The sequence below is a fragment of the Malus domestica genome, chromosome 17 (assembly GCF_042453785.1).
Source record: "Malus domestica chromosome 17, GDT2T_hap1".
NCBI classification, from domain to species: Eukaryota; Viridiplantae; Streptophyta; class Magnoliopsida; order Rosales; family Rosaceae; genus Malus; species Malus domestica.
The window spans coordinates 6,729,406-6,741,085 of NC_091677.1; the positions used below are offsets into that span (position 1 = coordinate 6,729,406).

The following is an 11,680-nucleotide window of genomic DNA, read 5'->3' on the forward strand; positions in this document are numbered from 1 at the left end:
CGTACAGGTCACAGTTGGTGACTCCGGCTGGATTGGATATTGAGCTATAGAATTAGCCGTACAGGACAACTGCAGAGTCTCCGGTTGATTCCTTATTTCACCTGTTATATTGATGCATCCTTATTATGTTTTGAAGCATAGCATGGCATATTTCATGAAAAGTGTTAAAGACTTGTGATTTGAGTTAATTGTTGTTATATATGTATTATTTTTCTGGGAAAGTATATAGGTTTTACAGCGAGGGGTTAGAAGTGTTATTAAATGAAATATTTTCGAAAAGCTTTGTTTTACTGACCTACTCAATCTTGTTTTGCGCCCCTTCAGGTTTTAATTAGCAGTGTTGGTGGCTCACGAGGATTCCCACAACGTTCTGACAGACTACTTAAATGTAGAACTCACCTTCGGGTGTTGTAATTTAGTAATGGTCCTACTTGACTGCACCTAGTACTTATGCTCTGATTATGTGTGTTTCACACTTAAACTCACTCTAGCATGTTAGTTGGATATTATTGCTAGTAGTTGGTTTTTATTCCTTCGTATTTCTTTTACCCTTTTTGCTTCTGTGTCACATTTTTTGTTACGTCACGTCCACGTGACGGCCAGCACGCCCTGATTTTTGGGTCGGGGTGTGTCAAGCATCACTCCCAGTTGCACCACCCATAGAATGAGATTGTGTGTGAGAAAGATAAGTCTACCTCAAAATATTAGGCATGTTCCTCTCTTGACGAAAAGTAGGAGGAGCAGCTCTAATAACAGATGTAGACCGTGACTAGGATGGCAGAGGTGGGATTCTTGTTGACACAAGAGGTCATTTCCATTTTTGGCTAATCATTGGCATCTACCAAAAAAAAAAAAACGAAGTTTAAGTTAAACGTAAATACATATATGCAGCATTGGAATTCATTGGTAAGAATAAAAATCAAAGACATTGACGCATAAAAAAATCCAAATAAAAAACTTTACTTCAATTTGTAGTGCACCTTAAATTACAAGAGCCGACAATAACATGTCTTGACCAAGAAAAAATCAAAACAAAAAGTAATGGTAGCCTAAGGGTCTTGAACCAAACTATAATTAAGCAATATATTAAATAGTTTGTTATATCCTCACCGTTAAGCTTGGTTGCTTGTGGTTGTTGCTTCTGCAAAATTTTGGAGATGATCGTGAGAGTGAGAGAAGTGAGAGAAATGATAGAGGCAGAGACATGGATGAGAGTCAGTTAAGAGTGCGAGAACCCTAATATATAAACTTAGAGATGTAGGATCATCAAAATTATTTCTGAGCGGGAAAGACCCCACCAAGTTTTTACATGATAAGTAGGAATTCTTACGAAAGTGAAATCGGATGGCGCTTTGAGAGAGAAAAATATGGGAGGGAGATCATGAGCAATTGGGGGATGTGAACCGACAAAATAGGAATAGAAATATTATGGGAGGGAGATAATGAGCAATTGGGGGATGTGAAACGACAAAATAGGATTGGGAAGAATATGGGAGGGTGATCATGAACAATTGGGGGATGTGAACCGACAAAATAGGTTAGGATTGCCTTGGGAATTTGATAATTTGTTCTTATCATGTAGAGTTATTATCACTTTGCCGATGACATACTTTGTTGCCTCTCTTATTAGTTTGCCTATGAAATATTTTGTTGCCTCACATCGTCGGCTAATATTTCAATACAATGGGAAAAGTTTCCGCCATAGTTTACCCGTCAAAACAAAATTCGTCAGGGCATCGAATTTACGCCTACAAAATGATCTTCGGCTAACGTTCCAATTTTCTCAGCTAAGATTTGAGCCATGAGATGTTTTTGTTTAGAGTGGTGGAAGTCGACGGTAAGTCATGTGCAACGGGAAGGAAATTCGGCGGCTCATCGGCTTGCTCAGCTAGGGCTTACTTGTGCTAAGGAGATTGTGTAGTTTGAGGAACCTCCGGATTTAATTCAGGATATTTTGTTGGATGAAGGATTGTAAGTTTGATTGTTCATTTGAGGATATGTCTATTGTTGTGCGGGACACTCTTTTCCTTTGACCGGGTTGAAACCCCCGGCAAGGTTTTTATCGAGGCCTATTTTGCAATCTATCCTCAGTTTGTACGAATTTTGTTTTGTTTAATGAATATCGTACCTTTGTTTCAAAAAAAATAAAAAACTAAGCAAATTAGATCGACAAAATTGATAAATACGATAGAATACAGATCATAAGTTAAATATAATATAAGTTACATTACGTACAATATAAATAAACTCCAAGTAACAAAGGTGCTAAATGCAACAACACAACAAAGTCTAACCTCCTAATTCCCTTACCCTTGGATTTTAGTCCTTGATGAACCTCTCGAAACGTCGTCGTATTTATCTCATCCTAGTTTTTATTTTTTGTTAAAATAACTAATTTACCGAACGCTCCCCCATCTTTGTATTCTCGTCTGAAAATTTTTCAAAACCCTCGCTAGGGTTTAAGCACTCCTGACCGTTTCCAACCCAAACCCCAAACCCCAAAATCTATAAATTCGCTTTGCTTTCAGTAACCATGGATTTTCACTCATCTAGTTCCCCCACCCAATTTCTTCTTTCTTGCCCTCACAGATGGTAGGGCTCATCCCTCAGCTAACACTCGAAGACCTCGATCCAGTTTCAAAGCCCAAGTATTCGAAGGACCCGCCCGACTCCGTTGATCCCAGAGACCTTTCGGTTGCAGATTCCTTCTTGGATTTTGATTCCATAGAGGATTGGTTCAAGAATATTGATATGGCGGAAACAGGGCAGTTTAAGGCTGAGGCGATTGACGCAGAGTATATTGGAGGTGGGTTCGAGCTGGCGGGTGATGGGTCTGTGCCGATTGATTGCGGGTCTGGTTGTGCGGTGAAGGTGGAGGGTCAAATGTTGGAGTATTCGGGTTGTTTGATTGCGGAAGGGTTGGGGAAGGTTAATTTGCTTGGAGGGTGTGAAGAAAGTTCGGTTCTTGATGGTGGGAATGGTATGAAGAGTGAAGTAGTGAGTTCAGTTCTTGATGGTGGGAATGGTATGAAGAGTGAAGTAGTGAGTTGTGATACCGGGGAAATGAAACCGGTGAGTAATGAGAATGGGAGTGAGGGTTTGAAGTCGAAGATTGAAGGCGGGAATGGGATGGGGAGCGAAATGGTGAGTGGGAATGGTGGGAAGAGTGGAGCAGGGAATGGTGAGTCCGAGAGTGAAAGCTCGGAGTCTGAGAGTGAGAGTTCAGAGTCGTCGTCATCATCATCATCTGAGAGTAGTAACTCTAGTGATGATGACAGCAGTGATGATGAAGAGGAGGAAAACAGGAAAGGGAAGATGAATGTGGAGGTGCAGGAAAGCAACGAGGGTGGTGAAATGGAAGAAGGTGAAATAAGGGATGCTGATGGAGGGGAGGAGGAAGATAAGATATTCGGTATGGATAATGAAAGTGAGGATGATGATGATGAAGATGAAATGGTTGCTTGGGCCGATGCTGAAACTTTTGACGAGGGAGACGGCAATGAGGATGATGTTGGAGATCTGAAAGGACCCATTAGGTCCAAGAATGAGCTTGAGGTAAGAAAAAGTTCATTGGTTATCTCGTACCTTGAAGCCGTGAATGGACTTGTGCACATTTCAATTGATAAGTTGATATAAACATTCGGTGAGAGGTGGACATAGAGTCCCTATTTCATTCGTTAGGTCGTTACTGATAGATTAGCTTAGATGAGGAGTACATGTTGATTTTGTTTTAGTAGGGATAAGAAGATAGACTCCACTGTGATTGTGGAGCCGGCTTGTCTGACTTTGGTTTGGGATCGGGGAAAAGAAAGGGTACTTGGGATCATCTTTTAAGCAAGCAAGAAAGTCGCATTCAGGAGTTTCAGTATTTTCGTCTGATATACAGAATTCTCTTTAGTAAATTGAGTACCTTGCTCAATTGCTCTGGAATTTATAACGCATTGTAAAAAATTTAGCATTTCTGATGTTGCAGTACTTGCAATTTTTTTTGGAATTAGTTTTTCTATGTTTCTGTTTACCATATTCTTGATTCTATGATATCTTAAAACATGCAATGCTTGCTAAACCTTCAATGAAATTAGCTTTCTGGAGTATCTAGTACTGCTTCAAATAGTTTGACAGGATTGCTTTGAATTTCGCAGGTGCTTCCCCCAATTCCTCCAGTGGAGGTGACTTTGCAACCACATCATCAGATGCAACCTGTGGGAGTTGTCTTATCGGTAAGCTCATAAGGATGTGAAAGGTTATTTTATTTTATTTATTTATTTTTTTTTTAATCTTAATTATGCAAGGAAGCCTATATTGTAACATGAACTTTATCAATCTCTAGTGTCATTGAAAATTTAGAATCTAGGTGACACTCTAGAAGGTGCTTATTGTGATTTGTGGTATTGTTACCTAATTGGTTTGATGCCAATTTGAATTTTACAGGTTCTTGGTACCCAAGTCATTGTAGAAGGGGTTGAGAAGCACAACCCTCTAAACGAGGGTTCGATTTTGTGGGTAACTGAAAGTAGATCTCCGTTGGGGTTGATAGATGAAATCTTTGGACCTGTCATACAACCTTACTATGTGGTGAGATACAATTCAGAAAGTGAAATACCTAGTGGAATACAAACAGGAATTTTGGTCTCTTTCGTTCCGGAGTTTGCAGATCATGTGCTTAATAACAAGGATGTTTACCGAAAGGGTTATGATGCATCTGGTGCAAATGATGAAGAGATATCAGATGAGGCAGAATTTTCAGATGATGAGAAAGAGGCTGAATACAGGAGGATGCAAAAAATGTCGAAGAGGGGAATGAATGACCAAAATGTTGGCAATAAGAAAAACAACAGAAAATGGGGTAAAAATAAGCCAGGACCCTGGAAAAATGGTCAACCTTCACCTCAGCAAGCACCAATGGATGCGGGTAAGCAGCCTCCCAATCAACACCACCATCCTTTTTCTCCAGGTGTACCATCTTCTGCTGCAGTATCACAAGGATTGGTTAGTCGGAATGGATTAGTTCCACCATTTCCAGCTCCTACACAGGTCGCTGGTATCAACACAACTTCAAATGGAGGTTGGACAAATGGAGTGCCGTTTCAGCCACAAAACACATCCTTCCCTAACGGATTTCCAAACAATAATTTTCCAAGTCTTCCACAGTATAATCCTCAATATCCTTATCAAATGCCTATTCAGAACAGAATGCCGTTCTATCAGCACGCTGGTGCTGTCTTAGCGGGCCAACAGTTGAACGCCTTTGCAGGACCTGTGTATTCACAAGGGATGATGGGTCAACATGGATTCAATCAAACAGCATTTGGGTTAGGTTTACAGGGCCAACCCATACCAGGCCAACAATTCAATGCCTTTGCAGAACCCACGGTGGGTCAACTTGGTTTCAACCAAAACGCGTTCGGGATGGGATTACAGGGCCAACCTTCTCACCCAATTTTCAATGCAGATCAAGGAATGCCATCAAATGGATTACATTCTGAACAAAACCATAATTTGCCACAATCCGTCGCAAATGCAGGCAATGTGGACAGCCAGCAATATGATCAGGGCGCACCTTCTAATCATGGAAGGAGACCCTCCCAAAGAGGGGGTCGTAATTTTGGAAGGAGACCCTCCCATAGAGGGGGTCGTAATTTTGGAAGGGGAAGAGGCAGGCAGCAATCGAGGTGAAAGTTATGGCATGCTCTGCGGCACCAAGCACACTGAAGTTAAACTACAAGTAGGCTTTGAGAAGAGCCATCGTTCGAAATCGCTTGTTTTTTCGTATTCGGTTATTACTGTATTTGCTGGTCCAGTATATGGAAGAACATAGATGGTGAACATGTTCTCCATTTCCTTAAAATGCAATATCCACCTTAGTTGCATATAATTTTGAACATCCACAAATTTTGGTCTGTCTGGTAAAAGCGTCGATAATTTTGAATTTAATCCTATCAACCGTACTTATTTTGTTGCGGGAGCAAATTTTCAGGCCCCAAATTTATAATCTTGCAATAGTTGGTTACCAACACATGCGTTACCCGAATGCAGGGATGATCTTGTGCGCGAGTTCAAGTGACATTAAAGCCCGTACCGAAGAATTTCTCCTTGGATACGGGACAACATTCCCATGTCAATCTAAGCTTACATCAGTTCAAGGCATCTTTAGTAAGTCAAGGGGTTTTTTTATCACAAATGGTCCCTGGAATTAATCTACAGGATAGTCTCTGGAATTAAAAATCGATTAATATGGTCCCAAAAAAATGAGTCACATTGATTTGCGACACTCATTTTCAAAGACAACATTAATTGATTTTCAATATCATGGACCATCTCGATGGGATGAGTCAATTTCAATGATCATTTGTGATAAAAACCCATAATTTAAAGAAAATAGAAAAGAAATATCACCTGTTAAGCATGAGAATAAATTATCAAATTAGAAGGTTCTAAATAAGTCGAGAACAAGAGACATTAACTCGGGAAATTGTCATTGGAAGCTGCCTTTTGTTTCCAATGTGGGGAACGGGGAGGGGTAGGGGGTTGCTTTCAATGAGGCGATAAGGGTACAAGTCACCCATATGATCAAAGGGGAATATCAGGACTGCAGGGATATTGTTCAAGTTTTAGCATTCCTTGTGAAGTCAGTGCAGGTCTGGCAGCTGCAATCCGAGAAACGACAGATTTCGCAACCAAAGCACACACAAGAAGTACAGCCTTGGCAAGTCGGAGAACGGCTGCAGCCTCTATATACCCTTCGACTTGCTCGTTCTTCTTCATCATCACATGTTATTCTGAAGTATAGACAAACATTCACATTTGAATTACTGAACCTTTAAACATATGTAATAACTACAACATACCAACCATTTTTTGGTATATTGGGTATGTGCACTAGTTTACAACCTACCGTCTTAATCCAAAATGCCTACTGGTGAATGTCAAGGAATAACATCGCCATTTATATTTACTCCCCCAATCGAACGTCCGCTTCCTAATGTTTTCTTAAATGTGTATTTCTCAACCTTAAGGTAACTCGAATGGCATCAAACTACCATTATTGGATTGGTATATGCGTACAAACACCACCTACTCTACCCCAGAAAGTAATAACCACTCAATTTTCCGGAAATGATGCCACAATCCATCTTTAAGCAGCTAATCCGGCTAATTTCTAACTACTGAATCAACGAAGCTGGATGAACAGTATACACAAACATAAAATAAGCGATCAATATAGAAGCTACAATAAGCAACCATTCAGTTGTTCTAAAAACCGTCAATAAAACAGCATATTGAAACCAAACTACACTATATAACCATTAGCATAATGATTAAACAGAAACGTTATTCATATTATTTCACATTTGTGAGATAAAACTATAACTAGTGCATGGTTCATGAATGGTTGATGGCCTATAGCATAAGAGAAAAACAACTCGATCAATACCAAGTAGACGTATTTGTTCAGTGTAAGAGAGGAACATACTTGTCATACGGCAGATCAGCACATTTCCAATTCACATCAGCCAAAGCATCATGGTAAACCCGACATTCCTCTTTTGTCCGGAGGCGAAACCTGCGCTCCTTGTTGCACCTAGTACAGGAAACAAACTCATCATGATGACAAACACGTCCATTGTTGGATCTGTGGGAACCATTAGCACTTTTTGATGCCTCGTTATGGTACTTGAGCAGCACCGTTTTACACAGCGGAACCTTCTTCCCGTTATCAATCACCCAAACATTATTTTTCCATTTCCTAGCAGTCTCTCTTCCAGAATGCTTTTCAAATGCAGCAGGAGTCAGTTTTCCTAGTGATTGAAATAGAAAGGGAGGAAAATAAATAAGATGGTTATAATACAAGAGTTGAGCTAAAACAGAAACAAAAATCCTGGATATAAGCACGAAACCTCAATCTGAGCTTTTGTCATGATCATTAAAGTAGTTAAACAATACTTAAAGCGCATACATCCCAACGTGTACGATTTTCTGGATATTATTAACAGATCACACGAACTACATATAGCTAACTCAACTACATAATTAAATACTAACGGTTTCACCTCTATCTTGTTGGAACCACAAAAAGAGCTGACAGTAAATACACGAAGGTTGTGAGCAGGTGGACTCCATTATCGGGTCAAGACTGTGTCTTTAAGGCAGCAATTTGCTTTACAGACAGAACAACTGTCCTTGATGGACTAAGTTGTTTTATATGAGGAAAAGATACCGGCAATTCAATGAACACTAAAGACATAAGAGTCTTGTTATGAGATGCCCTAATCTTTCGAGTGTGTGCCAAATTCAGACGCAGGAAGCAATCTTGTGGAATTATCACAAGGACTGTATCATGGAAGAATAAGATATGGCTCGCCCAAAAGCTGCAATTATGTAAAAGAGGATGCACCGCTAGGTTGTCAGAAAGAGGTATTCTTGGAAACTCCACGCCATAGTGCTTACTGACAATAGCATTGTAGAAACAAGACCGGAAGCGCATAGAGACATCAGATAACACAGTCAAGCTTGAAAGTTATAAGGGTGGCTGCTCATGAAATAACACATTGGATTAACTGTCAATGCCCATAAGCCAAGTATGAAAAAGCAATTGCATCAACCACATTAGTGCTAATTACATCAAAGACGAAAGAAAGATACGCAAAGCCCTACAATAACTAAACCATGCTATGCAACTCTACAACAGCTTACTCTGGAAGAGAAAGAACAGAACTCAGGACATATTCGAAACCAAAACCTCGAAAACCAAGTTTAATTACGAGGTTGCGATCGCCATGAAAATGGCAATGTAGGTTTCATTCTCAATACACCAACTTAAAGAAAAACTCCTTACTCCACAAACCAGCCAGAAACCATCTGAACTCGACCATATGAAGCAATAGAGTAGACAAACATATAGCTACTGTAAACCCAACACGGAGAAGGCATTCGGTCAGACAAAACAACATACACCTCAACTGTATACCCAGCAAAAATACAATGAACAACTTCCAAAGCAAAAGCTCGTCGTCATCAAATACAAACCCAGCAGATTAACCAGACCAGAAAGGGACAGACAGACAGACAGCCATCAACGTCAAAACCAGTACACGATGAACTCAAAGAAGAAGCTCAAAATGCAAACAACATGCATTAAAAATCAAAACCCTTTTCCCCAAAAAGCAAGTGAGAGAGAGATCAAAAGGGCAGAGAGAAAGACCTTCCTGACAGCCAGGGGTGCACTCGCAGGTGATTTCGAGGTCGCCATTAACGAAAACCCTAAGCCTCCCAACAGCATCGCCATATCTGTGGCTGGTGCAGCCGCACGTGACCTCCATATGGTCCGGACCTCTCTTCACCCCGCTCATCTCTCTCAGCTCATCGTCGCTAAACAGCACCATCCCACAGTCTCTCTCTACCCCATTCGCCATTTTTTCGCAAAAGGTTGAGTCTTGATCGAAACCCAGAAATCCCAGAAGGTGAAATCGAGGAAAAGTCAGAAAATATGGAAGAAAATCAAGGAAAATAACATGGGTTTTCTGGGCTGTATCGGGAACAAGAGAAAAAAAAGGTCGAGACAAAGAGCCCAGAAAACCACAAAGAGAGAGAGAGAGAGGGGAAGGGAGAGGCGAGTGCTGTAATTAAAAGGGTTTCTAAGAGGTACGCATCTCCGTGGATTTATTCCGAGAGATCTGGTGGAGGAAAACGTCGAAAGTTAGTCTTTTTGTAGATAGAAAGATAATAAAGAGGGAAAAAAATGGAAGCGTTACGAGTTTGATAGAGAGAGTGTGGGTGAGATAGAGAGAGAGAGAGAGAGAGAGAGAGAGAGAGAGAGTGAGAGTGAGAGGTTGGTTGGTAATGGAGTTGAATGAAATATGAATGAATGAAATGAGCTGGCTGTCGTGGGGTGGAGTTCAGCTGAGAGGAGTGAGAAGGGGTTAAAAGCCTCTCTCTCTTTCTCTCTCCTCACTCCCTCTCTCTCCTATTTGCCAATTGCAAGAGATGCATGATATGACATGAGAGGGAAGGAGGGATAAAAGAAAGGGAAAAAAAATGGGTCTTGGGGTCGGGGGCTTTCGTTTATGGGAAAATCCCTCTCGTGGGAAGGAGGTGAGGTTTTCGGTTTCTGTTCAAAGTCCTTTTTTTTACTCCCTTTCTTTTTACTGCTGCTTGGAGATTTGCACTGTTTTCATAAAAGATGGCATCTTTGATTCGAGCGATAATCTACGCTAAATCCCAACAAGACGGATTTGAAATTTAAAGCAAAAAACAGAGCACATTGATCTCGTCAGTTTCGCTAACAAATAGTCTTCAAACTTGGTACTGTGGTACTGTGGTGGTGAAGTGAGGTGAGGTGCCGGGTGGTTGGCGCCAGGCAACCAGAGAGGCCGAGGTGTAAGAATTTGATGCAGAAAGTGTAGGGAAATGAGTTTGGTGCTGGACTTTTATCGATTAAGTAGTGAACAGAGCCAAAGATTGTGATCAGAAATTGGAGGTTTATACTTGGTATTCTCGTGAGTCGGGATTGGAAAGCAGTAGCAATGACAGTGATTTTTAGTTAGCTTTAGGCTTTAGCAGTTTCAAATGGTGAAACCGACCGTTGAGTAAAACCCAATCCAAACCTAAACCCTTTTGGCTCTCTCATACGCATGAGCGAAATGGTTCAATATACGCTGAGATTTTTTACCGTTACATGGGTTACCGTATATATAACTTATTGTTCATTCGGCGCATGATATACACTGTAAATATAAGAAAATTGATGTAAACCATATGATATTTTTTACGAGAGAAGTGTTATAACATTGCAATTACAATTTTGGTTCCTAAAACAAACTACGAGCCAAACTAATGGTTGATTTTTCGTTAAAAATGAACAGTACCGATAATGTTTCGTTAAAACTTCCTAAAGATTTCTTGTGTCAAAGAAGAAATTTTGGCACAGCGGTCTTACTAAAGCATCTCTCACATTAGTTGGTGGTGAGGTTGGGTAGGATTACAGTACAATATTTTTTTTTTGTAAGAGGTGCATACATAATGGGTGTAAACAACTCTATCTAAATCATTGTCAAGTTTGAATAGAAACTTGGATAGAAAAATAGTCGAGTTAGAGAATGGCAGCTATAATACTTAAAAAGGAGGATATTCACACATTACTTTTTACCTTTTATATGCATTTTTTAATTTCCGGCCATTGAATTGAATAAATTGAAAAATATCAAATAACAGAAACTAACATGCGGTGTGTGGAAGGTAAGAAGGGGTACGTGGATAAAACCACCCATGAATAATGGCCATTTTAATCAAATGACACAAGATTTACTCATTTGCCCTAATAATAACCAAGATTTGGGTATATATCCTTACACTATGTTAGAGAATAGAGTTCCACATCAAAGAGATAACAAAATAGTATACCGTTTATACGTGAGAGGTTCACTTCTAATATCACTGATGTATTTTGTGATAAAACTTCCCACATAGTAATAAATTGTTAATTTAGAAACAATATCAGTGATGTTGGTGATGGATCATGTTGCGCCTAAAAAGTTTATCATGAAAGCAAATTATTCTTCCAAAACGTGTTGCGCTCAAATTTGTCTCCTAATTGCGCTAGCTCTCCTCTAAGGATATTAGTATGAACAATGAGTCTTCATCTCCTAATTGCGCTAGCTCTCCTCTAAGGATATTAGTATGA

At 40.0% G+C, this 11,680-nt stretch overlaps 2 protein-coding genes across 2 annotated transcripts; one reads left to right on the plus strand and one right to left on the minus strand.

The window, feature by feature from the left end:
- The first annotated feature begins 2,401 nt into the window (after nucleotides 1-2,401).
- LOC103404735 (uncharacterized) lies at nucleotides 2,402-5,900 on the plus strand. The gene is made up of 3 exons (XM_008343693.4): nucleotides 2,402-3,555; nucleotides 4,143-4,220; nucleotides 4,432-5,900. Exons 1-3 carry the CDS (start codon nucleotides 2,590-2,592, stop codon nucleotides 5,674-5,676), a joined length of 2,289 nt encoding a protein of 762 aa, XP_008341915.3. The 5' UTR covers nucleotides 2,402-2,589; the 3' UTR covers nucleotides 5,677-5,900.
- A 499-nt stretch (nucleotides 5,901-6,399) lies between these two features.
- LOC103404736 (protein ULTRAPETALA 1) lies at nucleotides 6,400-9,995 on the minus strand. Its single transcript, XM_008343694.4, has 3 exons — nucleotides 9,203-9,995; nucleotides 7,475-7,799; nucleotides 6,400-6,779 (listed from the first exon to the last, which is right to left on the minus strand). The coding sequence occupies exons 1-3, from the start codon at nucleotides 9,411-9,413 to the stop codon at nucleotides 6,605-6,607; spliced, it is 711 nt and encodes a 236-aa protein (XP_008341916.1). The 5' UTR covers nucleotides 9,414-9,995; the 3' UTR covers nucleotides 6,400-6,604.
- Between the last annotated feature and the right edge of the window lie 1,685 nt (nucleotides 9,996-11,680).

Coding starts and splice junctions, on each gene's coding strand:
- LOC103404735 (XM_008343693.4), top strand. CDS start 2,590: ATGGTAGGGCTCATCCCTCAGCTAACACTCGAAGACCTCGATCCAGTT. Junction 3,556..4,142: donor GGTCCAAGAATGAGCTTGAG/GTAAGAAAAAGT, acceptor TGAATTTCGCAG/GTGCTTCCCCCAATTCCTCC. Junction 4,221..4,431: donor CTGTGGGAGTTGTCTTATCG/GTAAGCTCATAA, acceptor TGAATTTTACAG/GTTCTTGGTACCCAAGTCAT.
- LOC103404736 (XM_008343694.4), bottom strand. CDS start 9,413: ATGGCGAATGGGGTAGAGAGAGACTGTGGGATGGTGCTGTTTAGCGAC. Junction 7,800..9,202: donor CACCCCTGGCTGTCAGGAAG/GTCTTTCTCTCT, acceptor TTCAATCACTAG/GAAAACTGACTCCTGCTGCA. Junction 6,780..7,474: donor GCTGATCTGCCGTATGACAA/GTATGTTCCTCT, acceptor TCTATACTTCAG/AATAACATGTGATGATGAAG.